At 40.7% G+C, this 27,442-nt stretch overlaps 1 protein-coding gene across 2 annotated transcripts in view; it reads left to right on the top strand.

Moving 5' to 3' along the window:
• The window catches only part of ITGA8 (integrin subunit alpha 8), a 195,684-nt gene that overhangs the window by 101,694 nt on the left and 66,548 nt on the right, over positions 1-27,442 (top strand). For both annotated transcript variants that reach the window (XM_060097784.1, XM_060097785.1), the window contains exons 14-22: positions 865-910; positions 4,328-4,435; positions 9,852-9,907; positions 10,319-10,473; positions 12,037-12,174; positions 12,666-12,733; positions 14,561-14,708; positions 21,505-21,597; positions 26,151-26,230. In XM_060097784.1, coding sequence (XP_059953767.1) covers positions 865-910; positions 4,328-4,435; positions 9,852-9,907; positions 10,319-10,473; positions 12,037-12,174; positions 12,666-12,733; positions 14,561-14,708; positions 21,505-21,597; positions 26,151-26,230 — 892 coding nt within the window. The remainder of the gene's footprint in view (positions 1-864; positions 911-4,327; positions 4,436-9,851; positions 9,908-10,318; positions 10,474-12,036; positions 12,175-12,665; positions 12,734-14,560; positions 14,709-21,504; positions 21,598-26,150; positions 26,231-27,442) is intronic.

Below are 27,442 nucleotides of genomic sequence, written 5' to 3'. Positions count from 1 at the left end.
CCAGGGAAGTCCCTGGTCTCACTCCTCTTGCACTTTGGAGCCATTATTAAGTAAAGTAAGGGTCACTAGAACAAGCACTGAGACACCAAGTTGGCTAAGTGACTACGGACAGGACACGCTGGACCAAGGGATCATTCACATCCCGGGCAGGATGGGGCAGGACGGCATGAGATTTCATCACGTTGCTCAGAAAGGCGTGCAATTTAAAACTGATGAGTTGTTGATTTCTGGAATTTTCCACTTAATATTTTCAGACCGTGGTTGACCACAGGTAACTGAAACTGAAGAAGCAAAACCGCAAATGAGGAGAGACTGCTGTAATGCTATGTCAGTTATTTCATACGCTACTGATCACTCTGCCAAAACCATACTCGCCATCCGCATATTTGTCAAGAGCAAATGGCGGTGGCGAGATGACAGCCAAAATGTCTCACTTCGTTGGTAAAATACTTTCCTTATAGGGTTGTTCTGGTAGCGGGATGATAAAATACAATGTGCTACGAGCCTGACACTTAGTAGGCCCTTAGCCCCTGCTTTTCCCCTTTTGATTTAAGATGTGTGCCTTGAGTCTGGAGGATAGGAGAAATGGTGTTACGATGAGCATCTGAAGCATTTCTAGAAGGCTGGCCTTCCTGAGTCCGGAAGGGTTTGAGATCTATTGATGTATGTGTCATATGGAGCTAGAGTGAAGTTCCAGTATCCTTTCCAAAACGTCTTAAGAACGGTGTGATTTGCTGTTCTTACTTTTATGACTCTCACTCTGCAATCAGCATTTCAGGATGCTTCATGTGCTATTTATAATTATGAGTTTGGATCGTTTGTATAAAATTTTGTGCACGTGTTGTGTGTTTTTGTCTTTTTTAGATTTAATTGTGGGTGCATTTGGAACAGGAAAAGTAGCTGTTTACAGGTATGTGGTTGGTGTTATGCAAATGCACTTTTCTTTTATTGACATGTAACATTATATTAGTTTCAGGCATACAACATAATGATTCAATATTTGTATATATTGCAAAATGATCATCACAGTGTCTAGTTGGTAACATCCATCACCACACATAGTTACAGTTTTTGTGTGTGTGAGATGAGAACTTTTAAGATCTACTCTCTTAGCAACTTTCAAATATACAACACAGTATTATTAACTCTAGGTACCATGCTATATATTTCATCCCCCAAACTTATGTATCTTATAAATAGAAGTCTATATTTTTGGCCACTTTCATCCATTTCGACCTCCATCTCATCTCCACCTCTGGCAACCACCAATCTGTTTTCTGTATCTATATGTTCATTTTTTGGTTTTGATTTTTGTCTCTAGATTCTACATGTAGGTGAGATCATATGGTATTGATCTTTTTCTGTCTGACTTTTTTCACTTAGCGTAATGCTCTCAAGGTACTTCTGTGTTGTCATAAATGGCAAGATTTCCTTTTTATGGCTGAATGCCACGTTTTCTTTATTCCTCCATCCATGGACATGTTCTTCTAACTGTCTCAAATGCATTTCTTTTTGTTTGTTTGTTTGTTTGTTTGTTTTTGCGATACGCGGGCTGCTCACTGTTGTGGCCTCTCCTGTTGCGGAGCACAGGCTCCGGACCCGCAGGCTCAGCGGCCATGGCTCACGGGCCCAGCCGCTCCGCGGCATGTGGGATCTTCCCGGACTGGGGCACGAACCCGTGTCCCCTGCATCGGCAGGCAGACTCTCAACCACTGCGCCACCAGGGAAGCCCCATCAAATGCATTTCTTTTTCGTTGTTAGTTTTGCCTTAAAGAGTAAATCCCAACTATTTATTTTGGAGAGCATTTAGATGCTCTTTGTAAAGTTTGGAGGAGTATTTGCTCTCAATATTTTCCCCTTTCTTTCAGCCCTTCTGTCTTTTTGTTCTCATACCTCATGACCAAACTTCCAGCTTCTACTAACATAACATTAAATAAGATATGAATCTTAGCAGAACTTCTAAAATGACACACTTTTTAAAGTTATTACATTTGAATACTTCTCTTTGCTTTAAAATGTGCCTATAGATAAGGAATGCAGGGTGGGGGAGTGTTGCTATGCACCCTGGCCTCTATCATCAAGTGTGGACACTAAATTAAGGAATAGAAATACCAAGAATTGGTGGTCTCCAAAAGCAAGAATTGAACAACTGTTCAAATGTGACAGGTCTGGATTTAAAAAACCTGGCCACTCCACACACTCACCCATTTGTAATCTTGGGCGAGTTTCTATAACTTTCTGAGCCTCAGATTTTTTTCATTGTAAAATAGGCATAATATTTACATTACAAGTTTATTTTTGTTGAAAGGATTAAGTAAGAATCTGCATGTAAGGTACATAGAATAATAAGTAACTGGTAGACAGTGCTACCAGTTACTTACTAGATTCTTTTTTCTTCTTAAAAAAATTTAGATTCTTTTTTATTCTTAAAAAAACATTTTATAGGAATGCAAGACACTAGGTCAGGATATCAAGACAAAAGGCAGAGGGCCAACCCAGGTGTTCTGGGCACATAGTTCGAACCTAGGTCAACTCCCTGAGGGATTCTAAAGTAGGTCTCCTCAAGTAGGCAAGATTGTCTTCTTCAGCAGTCCCAAGACATACTCAGAGGGCTGATTTACACCAGCCACTCTCCACTTCAGGGGGTAGAGAATCAGGTGACTGAAACTCTCAAAGTACCTGAAGGGTGGGGCTGTGTTTGTGGTGGCCATGAAGATGCACCACTCAGAGCTGATGGAGTGAAATGACTCATGGTCCCTCCACTGTGCTCTAAGTCTACATTTGCAACAAGGCCCTATTTCCCATGAGCTGCTCCCAGCCGATTACTGGACACAACAGGGATACAAATACAGGCCCACCTGGAGCTCCACTAGCAGGCAGATTTGGCTCAAGGACTCCCCAGTGCCCTGGCTGGAGCTTCTTTCCCAGATCCTCTTTCGTTTCCTTACTTCTTCACAGAAATCAGACGTACATCACACTCTGACTGCTGGTCCCAGCCTCCTCCCTCCCTCCCCTTTTTCCCTCATCAGTATTTGCCCTTATAAGTGTCTTGTGTGTCTAATCCTGTCTTATCAACTGCTTTTCCAAGGGCTGGAGCTAACACAATATTGAAAAGAAAAATCACGTAACAGAGTACAGATAATAGTGCACAGGAGTTCAGGAAAATTCCCATTGGGTGCCACTACGGTAATCATGGAATTGTTTAAACCGGTGCCCTAAACAACACACTGCCCCAAGGCCCAGCCCTCCCTCCTGTCAGAGGAAAACTTAAGCAACATGGCATCATTTCACACTGTCACCTGGAGATTTTGCTCCCAGTTCTCCTATCTTGGCACCAAGCTTTATAAATATTGCCCCATTCCTTTTCCCAGTGACTTACTTTCTTGTCTGATTTATCCTCACTGGGTGGTTGGAATGGAGTTTACTCAGTATTAGACCCTCTCCTCAAACTTGGCCGCACAATAGAATCACCTGGAGGGTTTTTTTTTTTTTTTTTGGTACGAGGGCCTCTCACCGTTGTGGCCTCTCCCGTTGCGGAGCACAGGCTCCGGACGCGCAGGCACAGCGGCCATGGCTCACGGGCCCAGTCACTCTGCGCCATGTGGGATCTTCCCGGACCGGGGCACAAACCCGTGTCCCCTACATCGGCAGGCGGACTCCCAACCACTGCACCACCAGGGAAGCCCCGAGAGGGTTTTGTTGTTTGTTTGTTTTTGTTTTTTGACATTCCAGTGCCTGGCCTTGACCCCAGGAGACTGGCTTCTGTTTTAAAGCTCCCGGGGTGCTTCTGTTGTGCAGTCAGGGTTGGGAACCATTGCTCCACGTGAAGCACCGAATGAATCAACTCACCCTCATGTGTTTAGCTCAATCTGCAAAGCTTGTCTAGAAAATGATCAATCAGCAGTTAAAAATCACCAGCCAACATGGTGACAAAATTAGCAAAACTCGAGTACTTACAGATGCAACGTGAGTGACTGTAGGATGATGTATTTCCTCATATTCAGATGGGAATATGGACAAACTAGCAGGTCCCAGAGGAGAAATCTTTCACAGCCATGTCGCCAAAATACCGTGAGCCCCTCCACAGACACAGAAGGTCCGTGAATGCGGCTGTGCTTGATGGGCCCGTGGCTCCTTTATTTGTATTCATGAGCTACCAGATGTGTTTGGAGGTCGTTGGTTGAGTCTGGAGCCCACCTGCTCACTCAGAGAGGGGAATTCTTGGCACCAGGGCCAGGAATGTTGGCCGTGGCCTCTAGAATTGTAGTAGTGGGCTTCTGCCTGCCCCTCCCGGGGCTGGTTAAAACCGTGTGTCATCTCCCTGCAGAGCGAGGCCGGTTGTGACGGTGGGAGCCCAGCTTCTTCTGCACCCGGGGATCATCAATCTGGAAAATAAAACCTGCCAGATTCCAGAATCGATGGCATCTGTGGCCTGGTGAGTCAGTGTGGTGCTTCCAGCCCTCTTAGGTGGACTCAGATCACCTGGGGATCTGGTGAACATGCAGCTATGGGGGCCGTAGGCCTGGGATGGGAGCTGAGACTTTACATTTCTGAAGAGGCTCCAAGGGGGTGCTAATGCTGTGGGTCTGTGCACCAAATCTGAGCAGCCAGTTGTTAGTCTTTTCAAAAGAAAAATCAAAGGATCTCTAACACGATGCTGATCTCGTGCTGTCACGGGAAGGCCATTTCTCCAATCTACAGCCTCCACGTGTGATGAGAAATGAATACACTTGAGAAAATTCCTGACAAAGCAAATCTTGGAGATCTCTTAGAATCTTGGCGTACTAAAATAAACATTAACCAAACTGAAAATATAATAAAATACCTTGATTCTTGTATTTGCATATGCATATGGAAACCACTTTTCAGACATACGTATTGTCCTTTTTTTTTTTTTTTTCTTAAATAGTCAGGCTTGGGTTAAATTACTTGGTTTCCTGTGCTGAAAATAGATGTCAGTTTTATAACCTCACATCTGTATACAATGAGACAGAAGGTAAACATTATAAAAATAGAGATTTTTGTGTCCTCAACTATATTTTTGTGGTCATGATCTCATCATCAGGAATAGTCCTCTGCCTGGCCTGTAGGCAAACAGGCTCATACACCTTCTGAGAATGTTCCTTGTGAATCTGGCCAGTCACCCGAAGGCAGTAAGAAATGGAACTTGGCTGTAGCACAGCTCAAGAAAATGCCACTTTGTTTCTCAATATGTAGGTCCTCCAGGGTCAGAAGTCTGTCATATTGGGTAATGCCTTAGTGTATGTTCTCTGAAAAATCAACAAACATTTGAAGCATTTGAGATTTACCTCCATTTTCAGATGATATGGTCAGTTCCTGAGAAAGTCAGAATGCAGAACACACCAGTCTAGACCCATAGAAGCCAGTTTCAGCACGTTGCTCATGGCCTTGGACAGGGGTTCAGACTGGAGTCAAAGCCTTTGAGGGTGGTGGATGGGGGTGTGGAGGACCCTGAAGAATTTTTTGAAAAACATCCTTTGCTGGGGGCTCTCGGTTCAGGGAGGCCTGTCTTCCCCTTAAGCAGCTTCTGAAAGTAGCTGGGAAATGCCCTGAGCACATTTTAAAAAGGTATGAAACCATAAAATATTATAATGAAAACCTGATCTGAGAAAATATGTGAAAGAGCTAGCTAGCTAGCATCTCTCCTAACCCTGGATGAAATGAACATGAAATGAACAAGGAGTGCTACTTGGGCACAAGTATTAAAACTTTGGTATTTCGCCCAATAGTCCTCTGCCTGCACATTCATCACTGAATGGACTTCTAGACTGAAGTCTTTAAAGCATATGTGTGTGGCACACTCTGGTGTGAAATGTTGCTACGAACTAGATCATCTTTTCTCAGGATTTTTCAGTTTTTGAATTTTTTTTAAAAATTTAAGTGTTTTTTAACAGATTGTGGGATGTTTGGTTTTATGAAAAGAATATTCCTTTTTATTTAAAAAAAATATTTTTTAATTGTTTTTTTCATGGAAAGGCATTTTATTTTAAATATAGCAGATTGGGAGTTTGGGATCGACATGAATATTACTTTTTAACAAGAAAATTTCCTTCTTTTCACGAACTCTTGTTGCATTAAATCAGATTGCTTAGATAAAATACAATTTGTTATGTGGGCAAATTACAATTACAATTATTTATTTGATTCTATTGCATCCATTTCCTTCCTGAAAGATGTTTTATTTCCACATGCAAAAATTTTGAATGGGTAACTCAGAGTATTAGAAGATGGAAAATTAACAGCGGGTTCAGTCTCGAATGTGTTTCTCGGATACTTTTTTAAATTTATTATAGGAATTTAGCTCATTTTTTTCAAAATGATTGAAAAGCGTTTGTTGATTTTCTTTTCTGTAATTTTTGTCTGTATTTGGTATAATCTTGTATTGTACATCTGAAAACTATTAAGTAAACCTCTAACTGGGAAATAGTTCTCCATTTCCCTCAATGTGAATTTCTCTGCCTTTCAAACAGCTGTGTAATGTTTTTTTTTTTTTTTTTTTGCGGTACGCAGGCCTCTCACTGTTGTGGCCTCTCCCGTTGCGGAGCACAGGCTCCGGACGCGCAGGCTCAGTGGCCATGGCTCACGGGCCCAGCCGCTTCGCAGCATGTGGGATTTTCCCAGACCGGGGCACGAACCCATGTCCCCTGCATCAGCAGGCGGACTCTCAACCACTGCGCCACCAGGGAAGCCCAGTTGTGTAATTTTATAAAGTTTCTGCTACTTGCATTTCTAAACTAGAAAAAAAAATAAAATAAAGCCAACCCATAAATATTCACATAATTGTTATCTAATGAGAAAGATTAAAACTATTTGGTAAAAAAAATTATTTTATAAATATAAAAGTTAATAACTATCCCCTTTTCAAATTTGGAAAAACTTTTCAGATATGCCTAACTTTATGTAAAACCTGATATTTGCCATCACTGAACGAGTACTGAATTGGTTAGATTGAAAAATGAATTGCTTTGTACTTTTAAGTCCTGTTTCACATTTATCTCATTCCTCCTCTCCCATATGTGGCTATGAGCACCATTACATCACCAGGTCATTATTCTAACCCTTCTTGCATTGGGTTAGGACTAGTATTAGAGGATTTGTAAGGTACTGTCCTGCCTTCTGAAGCACCAGAAGTATAGCCCAACAGTTTCACTTAGAAATTATGTGATGAGGGATCTGGGCTGGTTTAATGGAGTTTTTTCACTCCAGTCAGACCTATTCATATTGACTATGATCATAAATGCTAGTTTGAAATTTAAATTCTAATTTAATAATAATTCACAGCTTTCTCTGACAACAAGTGTGTGTTATAATTAGGTATAGACCTGTGAGTGCACCTAAGTATCTGTTATATAAAACATATGATGTATATGTGTGTGTTTATATAAACATAATATAAATGTTCTAAATTCAGAATGGATACTTCAGTGAGGTTTTCTTTTTAGATCAGAAGACAGTGCTTTGAAAGTTATAATTTGGCAACTCTTTTCTGCTAAAGACATCTATAAGCCAAAAAGTTTAGGTTGGAGTGCTATTATCAATAATTCAGTAAGTCATAGCAGTTATTTAAACTTGTATGAAAAAAGTTAAAATCGTCCACTTAATGATATAAAGGTAACAGAAAGGGGGAACTAAGAAGTATAGAATAACACTGACATATAATTTATAAACCGAGTTACCCTTCAGCTGATGACATCGTTTTTCAATCAAATTCTTCTCAAAAGGAGGAGATAATGTTCACATTCATAACTTTATCTCGTTTGCAAAAATTTTTTATTGCTTCTCAATTGTGTTAGACAAAATACTGTATGTAAAATTATTTTTATCTATAATGATAATTTTATTACAAATAGGAATTTATCATATACAAGCTAATGAGTTTTGTCTATTCAGTATAAGGATGAATAGAAAAACGGTCAACAATTTTAACATGTACCCAAGTACCTCCAAAAAAGTCAGACACAGAAAAAATTCCAGTTTTGAAAGCCAGACCTGCTACAAAATTTAAAGATGTGATTAACTATTCATCTTTCTTGAATTATTCCAATTGAAGTGGAAGTGGGTTGGAATTCATGATTTCTCAGGGGAAGTGGTACAAACACTTGAAATAGCAAAGACATCTCGGAAAACGTTTGGCTTAATGGTATGTGACAAATTACTTACCCTGAAGGGAGACATTGACTGAGGTCACGGGAGCTAGATGAATCCCAGATGTGACACATCTTCATTATATCTGACACAGGAAGCTGACACATAATTAAAGCACGACTAGAGATTATTTACTCCGTTTGGATTCTGTGGAAATATTCAAATCATACTAGAGTATTTACTAGTAAAAACGTTAAGGCTGTCATTAAATCATACTTAAGTATTTTCTTACATTTTTACTTTCTTAGAAATGTGAAAAAGCCCCATCTTGAATGCTGGCGCTTAGAGCTTGACATTTTTCCATAGGGAGGTCAGCGCATGCAACAGTCAGGCAGAGACCACTGGCCAGTCCTCATTCCCTCCAAGGCCACAGGATAGACCCAAGTGCAGGCCATCCTACAAGCCACATCAGGCACCTCCCTGGATTGAGTTTAGGGCATGTTCAAGGCAAAACTATAAGGGTCTCTCCTACATATCCATCCTTTTTTTTTTTTTTTTTTGCGGTATGCGGGCCTCTCACCGTTGTGGCCTCTCCCGTTGCGGAGCACAGGCTCCGGACGCGCAGGCTCAGCAGCCATGGCTCACGGGCCCAGCCGCTACGCAGTATGTGGGATCTTCCCAGACTGGGGCACGAACCCGTGTCCCCTGCATCAGCAGACGGACTCTCAACCACTGAGCCACCAGGGAAGCCCCATCCTTTTATTATTGACCTTATACACTGTATTGTTGTGCTTACGAAGCCTGAGACGGTCACTCTACGCTCCCCATTTTCTTTCTTTTTCCTTTCCCTCTTCTGGTGTCTCTGCCTCAAATTATATCCCACTCCTGGCAAGTACCTGCCTGAGTTCTTATCTCCTTCCATGGAGAGTGGATTATGGGTGAATCGTACTGTGATACTCCATGCCTCTCAGAATTAAATCCAAATACTTTTAGTTGAAGTGTAGTTGATGTATAATATTATATAAATTACAGGGATACAGTATAGTGATTTACAATTTGTAAACATTATACTCCATTTATACTTATTATAAAATATCGGCTATATTCCCCATGTTGTACAATATGTCCTTGTAGTTTATTTTATACCTAATAGTTTGCACCTCTTGATCCAGATTCTTTAACGTGATTTTCAAAGCCCTGTTCCCTACCTACTGACCCAGCCAGCCTTGGCTTCCTACAGTTTTCCCCATCCTTCTCTAAGGCACCCGATTTCTTCAGGTTCCTCCAATTGGGGTCCCATGCTTGCTCACCTCCAGGCTCTGCCACTCGCTGTCCCCCTGCTGTTCTGTCCAATTCTTCACTCCCTGGCACACGGAAGATATTCACATGCATTTCTTGAAAAAAGGCAGCAAGTAACTGATCAATTAATCCACTGATTAAATCAATCGACCTCTAGTAATATTTTAAGTATTACCTTCCTATGTAATAATGTCACCTTTCTTAATCGTATTAGAATTGTCGGATATATATATGTATATAAATATATTTTTGATAAGTATATATATCAATCAATAGATATATGCATATTTATTTGGTTTTGTGTGTGTGTGTGTGTGTGTGTACACTAAGAGAAGTATAGAGGAAAAATAAAGCATTCGTTTTATCTGGGGTAAGGTAAAGGAAGTTTGCTACTTCAGTTGAAAAAGTTTATTAACCAATAAATTATTGATTATTATTTTCCCTAGCTTTTCTTTAAGAGTGTGTGCATCTGTGGCGGGCCAGAGCATTTCAAACACAATAGGTGAGCATATTTTCATTTTTCCACTCCTATACCACATCAGGAAAAGTCAACAGTAAGCATTGCACAGACCATATAAAGCTTTCAAAGAGCTCTTCATTAGCACCAAGATTTCTATTATAAATATGGGAACTTCTACATAAATAGTCCTTGAATAATTGGTACTGTCTGTAAGAACAGACCTAATTATGGGGGAAATGACTTTTTGTGTAAAACCATTATAAAACAAGTTTTTTAGCTTGGGGAGTATTTTATCCAATCTTTGCAGCTCATGTATTGTTTCTGATCCCAACTATGGAAAAAATGTTTCCTGAATAAGCAAGTTGAAATAGGAATTCATATCTCTGATAAAGCGCTACATTCACTGAATACTTTTCCTTTCTGGATTATATTTGCTTTCTGTCTGTCCTTTAGGCCTGACTGCCGAGGTGCAATTAGATTCCCTGAAACAAAAAGGAGCCGTTAAACGCACGCTCTTCCTTGATAATCATCAGTCACATCTCGTCTTCCCTCTCGTGATAAAGGGGCAGAAATCCCTCCAATGCCAGGATTTCATCGTTTACCTTCGAGTAAGTGTTCCAGAATCACCTTTCTGGCCTCTAACGCTGAAGTCCAAATTCCAACCATTTTTCTCCATTTCAACATCACAGTGGTTCACATAGACCCACATCTATTTTCACTTTATAGGAGAAAGCTGTAAGGCCCCACACTCCTCTGTTGAGCCTGACTTCAGCCAACCTAACTATGTATTGCTTTTAATTCCTAAGCTGCTGCTCTGTTTTCTTTTCATTATTAGAGTATGGTTGACTTACAATGTTGTGTGAGTCTCTGCTCCGAAGCTGCTTCTTGGTTTGAATACACTCTTTCTTACTAGTACTAACTCAGGTGGTTTTCATTTCTAACTGCCTCCCCGCAAAAAACATACAAGTTAGACACAACTGATTTGAATTTTTATCCTACGTGAGGACGTTTGGCCAGGTTTTATCAATGTGCGTTTCTGAGCCAACTTAGGAAAAGGGTGAGGCATTCAAAGGCTTTATTAAAAGTAAATTATAATTACATTTTTAAAGCAATGTGTTTTTACAATAACTCCTAAACCTACTATGAAATAAAAAGCCAAAATGTGTTATGATACAGTTATTTCATCTTCTTACCAGGGATGAGGTGGTGAAGCCTCTTTTCATTTGGTCTCCTCTTTGAGGGGATATAGTAAGGGAAAACCTGTAGAAGGCAGAGTTTACAAACACATGCTAGAATGAAAAGCTGGTGCACGACCCTCGTGTCTCATTAGGACTGATACTGGCACCCAGCGGAAGGGCGGCATGCCCACTCCATGGTTTGGGAGTTCCTGTGTGTCCAGGTCTTGCTGCGGGTGCTACCCGCTCCCTCCCCAGGAAGGTTCTGGTGCTTTTTCTAAGGGAACTTCAGATGTGCTGAAGGTGTTTTGAAGTTCATGCAAACAAGGACTTAAAGAGATGATAAGAAAGGAAGAGAATCGAGAGGTTTTCTTCCTCTGAGCCCAAGGGGACTTACAAATTCTGCCAACCTCATTAAAATAAAAACCCCAGTTCACGCAACTTTCAGTGACATTTACTGTGCATCTGATTCTTTTTTTTTTTTTTTTTTTTTTTTTGCGGTATGCGGGCCTCTCACTGTTGTGGCCTCCCCCGTTGCGGAGCACAGGCTCCGGACGCGCAGGCCCAGCGGCCATGGCTCACGGGCCCAGCCGCTCCGCGGCATATGGGATCCTCCCAGACCGGGGCACGAACCCGTATCCCCTGCATCGGCAGGCGGACTCCCAACCACTGCGCCACCAGGGAGGCCCTGTGCATCTGATTCTTAACTGTGCAATTTGACCAATCCGTGTGAGTTGCTGAAGAACTGGAGAACCTGAAGATTGCTTCTAGAAGCATGTATTTCAACGAAGCCTAAATGATTCCAACTCTGAACATACGTTCATTAAACTGGCTTCTCTATGCCATGTCCACAGCATGTGCCTAGGCCCGCTGGGGTGGTAATTACTTCATCGTTCACTTTTAATGGCCAGAGTCAAATGCTGCCTGCCTTTCACCAACTAACATCTTGCAGCCATTTTACAGGGCCTTTCTTGAGTTTGTGATTATTTTCCCTAGGATGAAACTGAATTCCGAGATAAATTGTCTCCAATCAACATTAGTTTGAATTACAGTTTGGATGAATCCACCTTTAAAGAAGGTCTGGAGGTGAAACCAATATTGAATTACTACAGGGAAAACACTGTTACCAAACAGGTAGGTCCTGGCCCGTCTTTGATGGTATATTCTCAATCAGGCCCTGGGCATTGCTCCTGTGACCTTAAGACGAAATCCAGGCCCTTTTGTTTTCATTCCTGCATACACACTTGTACCATTTGGGAGATTTTCTGAACATGTTTCCTGAAACACTGCATCCCTGTGTTTTCAGAAGCCCTTCCCCTTGTGGAACCAAGATTTAATTTGTTCAAAATGTGGCTGTAATAGAAGCAGTACAGCCTGTAATCCTCAAAACATCGGCCAGAGTAGCATTCTTTACAGACATTTCAGAATGAATTGGAATCGGGCTCCTAAGTAAACTAGCCTATAAGGGGAGGTCACTGCCGAACAGAGTTTCTAGCTAGGTAGACTCATGCAGAGTGAAAGGAAAGCTTTGGTTTAACTTATGGGATCATTCATAATTTTCAAGAGAAAGGACGGGATTCAGGTTTTCCCAGATTCTTCCTGATACATGTTTTTCCACAACACAGGCTCACATCCTGGTCGACTGTGGAGAAGATAACATGTGCATTCCTGACTTGAAGCTGTCAGCTAGACCGTAAGTTTAAATAAATAAACTTGTCCATTTTATCTAATGGCATACAGGTGTTCACTTAAAGCTTCTCTGGAGAAAGTATACACTTCCAGCCACTACCAAAATAAGTGCACTGCGTGAAGTTTCTGCGCTTGGCTACACTTTGGCTTAGCCTGTGGTTTAGGCCTTTGTCACTGGTGTCAAGTGACACACCCCAAGACTTTGCCTGAGCCGTTCCATCCTTCACCAAAAGTGGGGGGAAATGTTTCTGTCTGAAGTTAACTCATCTCTGGTGGTTCCGGTTGCCCTCCTCTCTAGCTGCCTCAACCCATCCCCACCCCAGGAACTATCTCGCTGCCAGGGTTTGGAAGCTTCTTGGTAACCTCTCAAGGGGACTTTTTCCAAACTTCATAATCTAGCCAGTGTCCGAAGCCATAGCTTTGATTAAGGGTCACGAGTAGGCATTTCCAAATGCTGTTTCAATTTGGAGTTTGGAGTGAATTAAATGTCCTCAGAATACCTCACCATCAGCTATTTGAGATCTTCCTTCATCTGCCTCTTTCTTCCCTCTTATTTTCCACTTTGCGTCACACTCAGCTCCTCTCCTACTTTCTAAACCACCTCTCTCCCCCTCTTCCCATTGCCCATCTTCCTCCTATGGGATGTTTTCAGGGATGTGCTGAAGCCGTCTCCTCCTGGCTTGTGAGCCAATTGTCAACTTTTTGGGAATTTTTGCTGGCAGATCATTAAGGATGTTGGGAACTTGAAACTGATCACAGTGGGAGGATTTACACCACTGGAATCGGCAAATGTTACACATCCTGGTTTTCTTTGTTTCTGAGAACTGGTTGTTACCTTATTTATTATACAGTTTTTTTAAATAAATAAATAAATTTATTTATTTATTTTGGGCTGCGTTGGGTCTTCGTTGCTGCGCACGGGTTTTCTCGAGTTGCAGTGAGCGGGGACTACTCTTCGTTGGGGTGTGTGGGCTTCTCATTACGGTGGCTTCTCTTGTTGCGGAGCACAGGCTCTAGGTGCACGGGCTTCAGTAGTTGTGGCACACAGGCTCAGTGGTTGTAGCTCACGGGCTCTAGAGCGCAGGCTCAGTAGTTGTGGCGCACGGGCTTAGCTGCTCCACGGCATGTGGGATCTTCCCGGACCAGGGCTCGGACCCGTGTCCCCTGCATTAGCAGGCGGATTCTTAACCGCTGCACCACCAGGGAAGCCCTATTATACAGTTTTTTTTTTTTTTTTTTTTTTTTTTTTCTTTTTGCGGTATGCGGGCCTCTCACTGTTGTGGCCTCTCCCGTTGCGGAGCACAGGCTCCGGATGCGCAGGCCCAGCGGCCATGGCTCACGGGCCCAGCCGCTCCGCGGCATATGGGATCCTCCCAGACCGGGGCACGAACCCGTATCCCCTGCATCGGCAGGCGGACTCTTAACCACTGCGCCACCAGGGAGGCCCTACAGTTTTTAAACGTTACTTTCCATTTACAGTTACTCCAAAGTAGGGGCTCTATTCCCTGAGTTGTACATACATCTGTGAGCCTGTCTCAGACCCAGTGGTTTGTACCTCCCCCTCCCCCACCCATGTTGCCCCCTCCTCCACTGGTAACCACTAGTTTGAAGCGCTGGTTGTTAAACATTGACCAGAACACCGCTGGATGTTTTCCTGTCCTTCTCATCTAGACATAGTTTTGATTCTTCTCACTACCCCCTCATGACGATCCATCTTGTTTTTTTTCCCTGTCTTGCATGTTTACATCTTCCTGTAAGTCCTTAAATAAAATATCCATGAATCCAGAGACGCATATAGTACCTAATGATTCTTTTTAAACTGCATTTTTAGAGATAAGCATCAGGTCATCGTTGGAGATGAAAACCACCTTATGCTCATAATCAACGCGAGAAATGAAGGGGAAGGTGCCTACGAAGCCGAGCTCTTTGTGATAATTCCAGAAGAGGCTGATTATGTTGGGATTGAACGCAGCAACAAGGTAATGCCTGTAGGTGATCTGGAGGAGGAAAGAGCTCGGTATATTTTTGAAGACAAATCCATGTTAAGTCATCTTAGCTGAGGATTTCTTCCTCAATAAAAGAAAACAAAATGTCACCTTATTTTGTTAAGCAGAATAGCAACGGCCCAGAAAGGAAGATGGTCTTAAGCAGTATTAATATCTTTCTTGGCCACGGTGCAAAGATAAACTGGCCCAAGATTGGGAGCTGAAACACGGAAGACAGCTGTCTGAAAGAAGCAGCTCATCAATGTGATCCATCCGCTACACTCCCAAGCTAACTCCCACCCTCCCTGGCTGTTTTCTGGCCTTTGAGTTCCTTTATGCTTCAAGCAGGTCCCAGGAGGTCTGGTTTTCATTACTGCTTATGGAGGAAGGTCTGACCAATCCCAGCTGAGCACCGAAAACAGCCTAGACAGGCACTGGAAAGGAAACACGTTTCATGTTTTCTTTTTTCTTGGTCCACCTTTTCGGGACCAGGACCAAGAAAAAGCCAGGTTTTTGTCATTTGCCAGTCCTGCAATGCCACTATTTGTTAAACTGACGACAATGCTTTTTATAGATTTCCTTTCCTTATCACAATATGGATCTTCCCACTCAGAATATCCTCAGGTTCTGCTCTAAAACCATTGTAAATACACTGAAGGATAACAGAGAGAGTCCCTTGGTTTCAGAGGTACCCAGACTCACAATTAAGGGCAGAGACCAAGTTTCACACTTTCATAGTCATCCTGGCGCTTCACGTAGAAGTCGGCATGATCAGTGTTATTTAAATTCTTGCTGATGGATATGTTCATTTAATTGAAGTTTATTAAAGTTCTGCTACTTTCCAAAAACTGCATCCTCTTGGGAACGTGCACATTCTAATGATCAAATAATTTAATGAAAAATAATTCCTCTAAAGAAATGCTAACAACGGTTGTGATGTCAGTATTTGAAAGGCATTTACAAATGTGGGGAATACAAAATTCTCTGTGCACACCTCTAGTCTCATGACTTATGTTTTGACTGAATTATCTTCTCAGTGAAAAAATAACCCAGAGGAGCAATAATCAAGTATCTTTGACAGTTGTAAAATCATCATGAGTTTCTGTTGAAGAAATTTGTAGGAACATATCACTTAAGAATAATTACATGTAAATAATACATAAACAAACAAACAATGAAGCTCAAGTATGTTATTTTAAAAAATGTTCCAGGGCTCTGCCTATATTTTTATTTCAACTCCCTTTCTGTCACTGCACCCCTGACTTTGTTAAACAAAGCATCTATTCAAAATATTCTTCTTTTAGCAAAACATCTAGTTTACTGTTCACTGTTGGGTGGAAAACACAGGAAACATTTATCATTTCTATCTTTGGCTTTAAGCATTATAACAGACATTATCTATAATCTCCAATGAGTCTTTAACTGTTTTTCCTCCATCAGTTTCCCTTGGGCAGAATTTGATTTGACATGACTAAGCCACATTCTAATTCCTTCTTTGTTGTTAAGCAGTTTGAAGTTTGTGTCTCTTTTTATTTATACTTGGTTCAAGTTTTTTTTTTTTTTTTAACAATTTTCTCTCAAGGGGAAAAGTATGAGGGATTATCTGATTGTCAGTTTTGTTGTTCTTTGGCTAAAAACATTCATCTTTTCAAAAATGCAGAAGCTGATCATCTCTTTCTCTGGAGACCTTAACGGAGCCAGCCTTTGCAATTCTTTTCGGTGACCTTCTAAATTTTTCTAGGAATAAAGGCCCATGTGCTCTATCTTTTTATTATTATTGTTGTAAACTATATGCAACATAAAATGTACCATTTTAACCCTTTTGAGGTGTACAGTTCAGCGCCATGAAGTATAATCACTTTGTTGTGTAACCATCACTGCCGTCCATCCCCAGAACACTTTCATCACCCCAGACTGAAACTCTGTACCCATGAAACACCAACTCCCTCTTACCCTCTTTCCCCAGCCGCTGGTACCCAGCATTCCACATTCTGTCACTATGAATGTGTCTATTCAAGGGACCTCATACATGCTCCACTCCTCTGCCTCAAACTACCTCACACTCAGTGCATCCGGAACTAGGCGCCATCTTCCCACACTCCTCCTCCTGTCTCTAGCCTATCTCAGAGAATCACGCCAGTCTCCACCCAGTTTCTAAAGCCTAAGTCAGTCCTATACCTATCCAACCCTATCCTCTCTCCATCTCACTGCCACGGTCACTGCCTTCCTCGAGGCTGGCACAATCTTCTCCGGAGATGGCTACACCAGTCTCCTAACTCATCTCCCCATCTCCCAGCCTCCAGCCCCTTCCCTGCATGGGAAGCCCTCTTTCTTTCTTTCTTTTTTTGCTGTGTTGGGTCTTCGTTGCTGGGCTTTCTCTAGTTGCGGTGAGCAGGGGCTACTCTTCATTGTGGTGCACGGGCTTCTCGTTGCAGTGGCTTCTCTTGTTGCGGAGCACGGGCTCTAGGCGCATGGGCTTCAGTAGTTGTGGCACGCGAGCTCAGTAGTTGTGGCACGCGAGCTCAGCAGTTGTGGCTCACGGGCTTAGTTGCTCCACGGCATGTGGGATCTTCCCGGACCAGGGATCAAATCTGTGTCCCCTGCATTGGCAGGTGGATTCTTAACCACTGTGCCACCAGGAAAGCCCTGGGAAGCCCTCTTTCTAAAATGCAAATCTGACCCTGTCACTCTCTGGCTGAAAACCCTCACTAGCTCCCCACTGCTTGTAGGATAGTCCTACAAAGCCCTGAGATGACTTATGAGGCCCTTAATTACATCACCCCTGCTGATCTCCTCAGCTTCATCACGAGTCTTTGCTTCTTTCCTTTACCTCCCACCCTAGTCCTAGAGGGATGGAATTTATTTTCTGTTTCTGTAATACCTATGCGCCCTCCCGCCACAGAGAGCTCGCACCTGCTGTTCCCTCTGTAACTCTACTCTCTCATCCCCTTTCCCCAGCTTACTTCTTACTACTCACCCTTCAGGCCTCGGCCTAATAACGACTGAGGCTGCTGAAATTCACCAAGCAATTGCTGTGAGCTGGGCTCTGCTCTGTGCTCTTGCAAGTATTCAATTTTCTTAGACCTCATAACAGCCTGACAGAGAAACGGTAAGGCTATCATTATCCCTGTTGTATAGATAAGGAGAAATTCAGAAACATGCCCAAAGTTACACAGCTATTACGTAGCAGAACCAAGATTGACACCTCAGCTGTCAGGTCCAGGCCCGTCTTCTTAACCACTGAGCTGCCAGGCCCCTATGAGGTTATGTCACTTCCTCCAGGATGTCTTCTCTGATTGCTTACTTCTATGTGCCTGTCCTCCTCCATCACTGTGAATTTCTGCTCTCATGAAACTTAACAAACTGTACTTGTATGTTTCCACTGCTTGTTACAATTGCTTGTGATTCCTTATTAGGATTCTTATAATAATAGGACATTTAAGGAGGACAAGGGTGTTATTTTCTTTTTTTTTTTTTTTTGATCAGTGCCTGGTAAGTGGCAGGTACACAGTAAATATTTTCAGTGAATGAATAATACTCTAAGAGCTATAAATGGATGAGAACAAGATAGTCCCAGGAACAGCTGAGGAAAATAATCTGGAAATATCTAGAAAAACAATCATTGTTTCTCCCACTCAGAGAGAGGAAATAAAGGTTAAAAAAAGAAAAAGGGTGGGGAATCTGGGGAGAGAAGAGATCTCTGACTGATGTGGAAAAGCTATTTCTAGAAAGCTGGGGAAAAAAATGTACATATGACTTTCAACCTTCAGATAAGATAAAAATATTTACTATAGAAACCAAATCCTTGAATTATATTCAAGGGACACGTGGGTATTTTGGAAAGCTTTTGCTGAGTTCTTTTTTTTTTTTTTCCTGTTTTCAGGATTGAGTTAGTAATCCCAACACAAAACATCTCTGTACAATTAGGGTTAGTTATGGATCCTTCAGAACTTGAATACATGCTAAAGCTACCTTTGAGAAGCAAAAATATTATCAGCTTTTGGAAAATATGTTTCTTACCTCCTCAGGATACTAACATGTCACTCGGGTTCTTTGGAAAGAGCAGGTATTAAATGCTGCCTCTGAATATCAGAGATTTCATTTCTTTCTCATGAGTTAAAACAGACCTTTCAATGGCTGATGGCAGGAAGAGGGCTTTATACTCAGCTGTGTGCTAGTCCATTTCACTTCAGCCTCCTTGTAGGAAAGATTGGGAGCTACATTTGCTGTGTATCTCCTGACACCGTCTACTACTTTGTGCTGGACATTTTTCTGGGCACTGGGAAGAGAACAGATACAAAAAAAACCCCTGCCTGCTTAAGCTTATTTTCTTAAAGCGTATGATTTACCCACAGAGCTCTTGACTTCGGTATCTGGGGTTTGTTTGCCTTTTCTTTGTTTTGGTTTTGGCTCTTGGTTTTTCTCAGCCATGTGGAAAGAATGGAAAGGAGGTGGTTTCTGAAACTTATCCTTGAAAATTCACATTACTTCCTTAAATGAAATTTCGATACAGCTGACAGACGGATAAGTGGTCCTCATATTTGGAACCCTTTTCCATGGTCCTCTCATGGGGTCCTTTGTGAAAGTCCTCAGTTTGCAAGCTTATCTTTGGGAATGAGGCTGACAGGTAATATATCAGTAGCACTTAACAAGTTAGAGTGAAATAATGGATGAACATATGTAGCTATTACCAAAGGCAAGAGCAGGGCCATAGGGACATGAAGTTTTGAAAGATGGAAAGGGGCTCAGGGCGGAGATCCAGATGTGGATTTCTAGCTGAAGACACAAGGGAGAGCTGTGGACAGGAGGACAGGAGTCCAAAGATAAACCTCCTTTACTTTCCCCTCCGTCGGGTGTAACTTTTTTTTTTTTAATGCTACCACATAGAAATTACTTTTAATTCTTTCCGCTCAGTTTATATATCCTTGCAGACTATTTTCTCTACCCACACATACACACCTCCATCTCTACGTCTACGTTTCATAGACTATCTTTCCAGATCAACACTCACAGATATAACACATCCTTTGTAATTCTGGCATAATATTCCACTGTAAAGATCCATTAATTTAAACACAGGAACATTTATAATAACACAAACATAGGTTAATAACTCCTTTTCCACTAGATTTCACTGTTTTCCTTTCATTTGTTTTTCACATAAACATAGGACAGAAGACTAGAAAGCAAAACACCACAATCTCAGTTTTTTCCACTAAACTGAAACCAGTGTTGAATCACAATCTTGTTCTTGCTAAAATAAACAATATTTTAAACACAAACACAAATGCTGCAATGAATATAACCCTTATTTTCCCTTGTGTACTAAATTGCCATTATGGTACAAATAACAGGCTTTGGCAATGGACTCAAAAATGCAGTTAAAGATCCAGATCATCTCCTAATTCTTTGAACCTCAAAGAAATCTCCAAAATGAATGAACAATAATCAAAAAATTATTCCTGAGCTATCAGATGCTCCTGGTGCCCAGTTAAACAAAGCAGTTTTCAAGAACTGGGGCCCATTAAGAAATACACTAACACCACTTCATACAATCAGCAAAACAACAGTCTCCCCAAATTTTCCCCTTAAAAATTACATCATCCTCAAAAACTTCAAAAAAGAACTATCATATGATCCAGCAATGCCACTTCTGTGTATATATACAAAGGAAATAAAATCAGTATCTCAACTGATATCTGCACATCCATTTTCATAGCAGCACTATTCACAATAGCCAAGAGGTGGAAACAACCCAAATGGCCATCAATGGGTGAACAGATGAACATACAGTACACACATACAATGGAATATTATTCAGCCTTAAGGAAGGAAATTCTGCCACATACTACAACATGGATGACCCTTAAGGACATTAGGCTAAGTAGAATAAGCCCGTCGGCTGTAACCTTGAGACCTTCTCCAGCACATAGTTCTAAGTGCCTCTTCAAACTTGAGTTTTTATACATTCTAATCAGAACAGGATATGGGGCAAGATGGGAGGTGAAAAGCAGTGGGTAAACATAAAAAAGTGTTCTCTTCCCATCTTAAGTATTTATAGGATTAAACTAAGATTGGGTGTGTAATCTCAAAATGGAACCATGGTATGGAGAAATTTGTGTCCAAAGCAATTCTCTTGCAAATGTCACTGGGCTGTAGGATAATCTATAATATACATCTTGCTGTCATTTCATGTTTGCAAAAATTAATTTGTTTAGTTATGTTTAATTATCCATGATCTTCATGGCCCAAACTGAACATGAACAGTAATGCAAATCATTTCAAAAATGTTCATATAAATAGTCTACTAAGCATTTTCAGGGACTTCCCTGGCAGTGCAGTGGTTAAGACTCAGCGCTTCCACTGCAGGGGGTGCAGGTTCAATCCCTGGTCAGGGAACTAAGATTCCACATGCCACGTGGAGCAGCCAAAAAAAAAAAAAGAAAAAAAATAACATATGTGTGTGTGTGTGTATATATATATATATATATATATACACACACACACACACACACACACACACATATATATATTCTACTAAGCATTTTTTTCCTCAATGAAACACAACAAATGTGTTTACCCATCCAACAGGTTTCTTCTTAAAATTAAACTTCGGTCTTTTCTCACAAGCTTCTCTTCTGAGTTGATGGTCACACATGAACCCTTGGGCTCAGGCACTCATACAGGTGTTTGAAATCAAGAGAAGCTGCCTGGCCCACAGCATTGCTTTTGCGACAGGATGTCGTTTATTCTGCCCCTGACTCCACACTGGTATTCTTTCCCGTTGCAGGCATTGCGACCACTGAGCTGTGAGTACAAGATGGACAACGTCACCCGAATGGTGGTGTGTGACCTTGGGAACCCTATGGTGGCTGGAACAAATGTAAGAGAAAACCAGATGCACTTAACTGATTTCTGTCTAATTGAATTTTAAAGAGAACTAGTGGAAAGCCCCCCCCAATTAGCACTCAGCAATTTAGCACCTGGCAACTAAAACCAATTAGGCAGGAAATTCCCAGGGTGGTGGGATTTTGCATCACAACCCACACTGAGTGGACAATCTGAGCTAAAATACACAAAACGATGAATACTTTCATATGCCTTTTCTTTTGACATCAGTCTTACATGTCTTCAGTCTCAACAAATCTCTAAAAACTATTTGTTTTACTACAGATTTTTTTCTCGAGTATTTTTTCTTTGAATTTCACTACAAATGTTTTCTTTGAATCCAAGAAGAACTACGATGTAAAGGATTTAAGAAATAACAGAATTAAGGGGCTTCCCTGGTGGCACAGTGGTTGAGAGTCTGCCTGCCGATGCAGGGGACACGGGTTCGTGCCCCGGTCCGGGAAGATCCCACATGCCGCAGAGTGGCTAGGCCCGTGAGCCATGGCCGCTGAGCCTGCGCGTCCGGAGCCTGTGCTCCACGACGGGAGAGGCCACAATAGTAAGAGGCCCGCGTACCGCAAAAAAAAAAAAAAAAGGAAATAACAGAATTAAGAATTTTAGCAAAGATGATTAAACTTTTACTTTAGATATACCTCCCATGTGAATATCATTCACAGTGTTTTCCTGTTAAAATATTACCATAATCCAGGTTTTAAAACAGCTTTACCAGGTCTGTATTTTCCATGCATCTTACTTGATAAAGAATAATGCAGAAAATTGTTTATAGCAAGAAAAAAGAAAGGATCAATCATGATCTGTAACAGGCTTATGAAAGAATAAGGAGTCTTTTTTTCCTTTCTTTGTTTCCAGATTTAGGAACTTCCCATTCAGAATTACTTGTGGTCAATAAATTCATTTTATGCCATTGCAGTTTAAGTATACACAGAGTAACTCCTTGTAATAAATGTCACAGGAGAAATCATTATTTTATGGAGTCATAAATCAGGAAAAAATAACCCTGAAATCTGCAAATACTACGTAATTAAGTGTTACAAATTAAACATACGTATTCCTCTGTTTTAAATTAGATGCTTATGATTCATTGATAATGAAATGGCCTGTTTGAAAAAACCTTCCTGGAAATATGTACGTGTGTAGGTTTGTATTAGAACAGCTTCCCAAAGCGTCTTCCAAAGAGTGTTAATCCTTTGAGGCAAGCCTTTAAAAGGGAGCCCTATAGTCACTGCTGAGAATCATATCCTCCCCTGGGACATTCAGGTGCCTATTTCATTTTAAAGGTGCTGAGAAGTTCTGCAGTAAGGAAACCTTCTAGCCCAGTGTTTCTCATATTTATTTGAGCTTTTGAAACTTTCTATCCAGTAACACCTATTCCCAGTTTATAATCTAGGATATTGCGCTAAAATAATGTTTGCCTTTTTATATTCTAAATTGATTATCATTCCGTTCATCCTGAGTATTTAAAAGATATGCCAAGCTGTAGTCTAGTACACTCACTTCTTGGGTCAAAAAAGTAAATATTTAAATGAAAGGTAAATGTTTATAATAGATTTTTATTAACTAACATGTATTGATTGCCCTCTGTGTTATAATTCCATCACTGGGTGTTTTGTGTGTGTTATCTCATTTAATTTTCACAACTACCAACAATCCTATGAGTCAGGTATTTCTCCTGTGTTATGGATGAGGAAACTGAGACTCAGAGAAATCAAATGAGTTACCCAAAGTCTCACATAATGAAGAACAGAACCAGGATTCGAACCAGGCCTCAACAAAAAGCCCACGTTCTAGCAGGTCTGCAAAAACTGGATAAAAACTAATGAATAACAGATGAGATTTTTCAACAAAGCCATGAAAGATAGAATGGGATGTCTAAGCTGAGATATTAGAACATTTTTCATTAGAATCCTTTTATCTAGAAGCTAATAAATCCTTTGGCTAGTTTTCAAGAAAAATTCAGCCACCCAATTTGATAGGAAAAGGTCTACCTAAGGCCAAACAGAAATGAATTGACATGGTGGTAATGGTGTTAGCATCTATAGGTGACTGGGCACTCATTCCTTTTTCAGTATTAAAAGGGTTAAATCCAGACCAGAAATCATCTAAGGTCATCAATAACTAAGGATAATCTTGGAACAAAAACTGGACACCAGTGTTGTTCAAAGTGGAGGGTAAAAATGGCAGTGTGGTCTTGGCCACAAATGTGTTTTTGTGAAAAGATGTCAATCCATTTTACCAGCAAATAATCTTTAGAAGTCAAGGAAGTAAATTGTTTGTATTCGTTTATCTCTGAAGTCTATAGTAGAAGAAACCTAATAGCTTTCTTATCTCGCCCTTGAATGCCCTTAAACACATCAAATTTTATTGCATTCTGTTTTGTTATAAAACGCTTTGATTTATTTACTTCTTCATTTTGTACTTCTAAAAGAATACTCTTAATGGGTTGTAGTAAAATTCCAAATGTAAAAGTAGTCCTAACTATTAAAAAGCATCACAAATTGCCAGGATTAATTATTCCAGTCCTGATATTTTTTAAAAAGTAGTTTTCAAGTGACTTTTTATTTTAACAAAGCATTCAAGGTTGTATTCAGAAGTTTACATCTGATTTGTAAGTAGTAACATCATTTTCATATAATAGCTTTAGTAATGTAAAATATTTATATACCGATAAGATTTGTAAAAAATCACAAAGTCTCTCTAGTAGGATAATAAAAAAAAAAATAGTGGCTCAACAAAGGCTCTTTAGAATCAATGCCCAGAGATCTGGCTTTTGGTTCTAGTTAAGAACATATGTCTCTTATCAGTATGAAATTGTCACACCTTTAGGGTATCCTCATCTCGTGCTGAATAATAAAAGACCAACATTAAACAGGCCTCCCCACAATATAGTAAGCTCCCCATCACTGGAAGTGTGCAAACAAGGGCACACTCTTTTTCACCATTTTTAATTACACCCCTTCTATATGCCTGGTACTAAACTAGAGTCTGATAATATTGAGATGAAAATGTACAATCCCCATTCCATAAGAAACTTAAAATTTAGCAACATCATAGGTTGAGTCATGGGTGAGTAGCAAAGAAGGAGACAAAGAATAAAGAGAACATTTCTGCCTGACCTGGCCTGTGGGCTTGGAGGGTGTATTGCAGGAGGATCCCTTGCCCTGAGTTTTGACGCATGAGAAGTCCTGCAAGTAGAAAAAGCAGGGAAAGACTTTAAAAGTTTCTAAAGAAGAGAGAAGAGCATGTGCAAAGCCCCAGAGGTCTGACAGAAATTTGCACATTTGGAATTATAAAGGAATTCATCCTGGCTGGGGCATAAGGATGTATAGGCTTAATAATTAGGCACACCCTAATTATTATCCCAGTTTCTCCATTGATCAGCAGTGATACCTTGGGCAAGTCACACTGAGATGGGAGAATACCTGTTTGTAGGAACGTTTGGAGCAATGCAATGATATGGTTTATGTAAAGCCACCAGGGCAGTACCTGGCTTGCAGCTCCTTCGGCAAGGGCTAGTGAAATGATGATTTATGATAAAAATGATGGTTTATTATTAGTTCATATTATTACTGGTTCATAATAACACGAGTTTGATTGCTGGTTTGATTCTCATAGTGTAGTGGCTGTGAGTTCCAGGTTCTGGAGTTGGCTTGTAGCGATTTCAGTTCCAAATCTAGAGTTTATTTGCTCTGCACCTGGAACAAGGCACTTCATCTCCCTAATCCTCAGAATGCTGCTGGACTGTAAAATGTCAGCATTCACAGTATACCTCGTAGTGTGGATGTCATGATTACATGAGACATTGCATATAAGGCTTAGTACAGTGCATGAGAGCCTAAGTAATATAATTACATGTCTTAGCTATTATTTTTACTTCCTTATTTATATTATCATTGGATTCACTTTTCTCCAGGTTTTTAAAAAGCTGTTTTCAAACTGTAAAAATATTAAGAACAGTTTTAAAACTTTGGAAAAGAAAGAAAGGTGGAAAAAATAATCCATACACTCACAACCTTAACTGCAGCATATTATCCTGGTGTATTTTCTTACAAGACACCCTCACTCCTGTACAGTAATTTTTCCACTGGTAGCCTTTTAAAACCATAGGTGAAACCATGGCACATACAACTTTGCAACCTTTTTTCACCATAGTTACATTAGAAGCATTTTCCACATGGCATAGGCTTCACAGATGTAACTTCAATGATGACATAAATGTCCATCAAACAGAATTATCACAGTTTTCTAAATCAATCTCTTCTCGTATATTTAGGTTGTTTTTAATTTAGCACATAAAGAAGGTGGCAGGAAAAGAGTTGATAGGAGGATAAATGAAGAGAGGGAACCACAATGTGTAGGGACTCACATTGCCTGGGCCCCGAAGTCTCAGCTACCCCAAGGCAGAAGCAGAAAAAGGGACAGCAGTCTAGGGTGGGGATTTGCAGGGATGACTTTAAAAGATTTCTATGCTGTGTATAAGGTTCCTCCCATGTCATAAACTTAGTGTCTTGTGATTTTTTTTTTTTTTAGTCTTCTCTGGGCCTCCGATTTGCAGTTCCACGACTTGAGAAAACAAATACAAGCATTACCTTCGATCTCCACATCAGAAGGTTAGACCTTTACATGCCTGAAATATCATCAGCATTCAGTAGTAAAGAGAATCCATGGTGAAATGAATGCCCTCATCAAGCTCCTTCACCTTAAACATTCTTCTGAAATTAGAACCCAGATGTTCACAGACTATTTTTCCTTTGTTTCTCAGTTATTCGTTATTTCAGTTTTTTTTCTTTTTCTTTTCTTTTTTTTTTTTTTTTTTTTTTTGGCTTTTGAAGAAGAGATCCATTCTGCATTCTGCAGGCCAGGCCAAGGTGTGAGAGTAAAATTTTGTCCTGAGCACGCTCCCACCCAACCCCACCTGCTCCTCCATCTTTCCTCTTTCTGATGCACATGGCTTTTCCCACCCCGCACCAGTACCCCTACCACATCCTGCCATTCTCTCTGCTGGGGGTCAGCTGATCCCTGAGAACAAAATTTCTGCAAAAAAAAAAAGCATAGATTTTGAGCTTGTGACCTTGAAATCTAACTTTTCAAGGATGAATGAGTCTCTGATGGTTTAATTGTGAGCAGCAAGGCAGGACGCAGGTAAGATCATATATTCAGAAGGCAGGGCCTTCTCTGGCAACTCTAAGCCAAACCCTGAAGGGAGCTGCCCCTTTTTTCTAAGGCTGACTCTGCCCCAGGATTCAAGTGTGACTTTACCTTGTCTCTGTCTATTCTGTTTGCTCCTTCATGGCTGAAAATAATATTCCATGAGTTAAAAGACCTACAGAGAGCAATGTGTCATGAGGGCCAGGGATTCCCAAGTGTGGACTTAAACCCTTTAGCCAGTAAGGGAATCAATGTAATGGCTCTAGACCTGGATGAAAAGAAAAGGATATTGAATGGACTATATCAGAGTTCATGAAAAATTCCTTTCACATACATGTAAATGTGTGTCATAAGACATCCTGTAGGATGTATATAAATATATATGTGTGCATGTATACATATACACGCACACATATATATTTGTGGTCTGCAATTTTAAAAGTCTGAAAAACACTGATATAGACAGCACATGCTCAGTGTGTTCAACCCTCGTTCTAATATAACAATGACTCTGAAGTCAGTACCTACAATTTGGTTCTCAAATACTGGTGTGCAAGATGACCAATCTCTAAACTTACCTTCTGTCCTGCAAGAAGTGAAGTCATTAGAGTGTGATGACTTTTAGAGTAATTACTTTACACAATGGATTACTTTCTAATAGCTACTTCATTAGA

This window comes from Mesoplodon densirostris, chromosome 4, assembly GCF_025265405.1.
Source record: "Mesoplodon densirostris isolate mMesDen1 chromosome 4, mMesDen1 primary haplotype, whole genome shotgun sequence".
Lineage (NCBI taxonomy): Eukaryota > Metazoa > Chordata > Mammalia > Artiodactyla > Ziphiidae > Mesoplodon > Mesoplodon densirostris.
The sequence above is the reverse complement of the archived record's forward strand: the minus strand, read 5'-3'. Positions and strand labels throughout refer to the sequence as shown.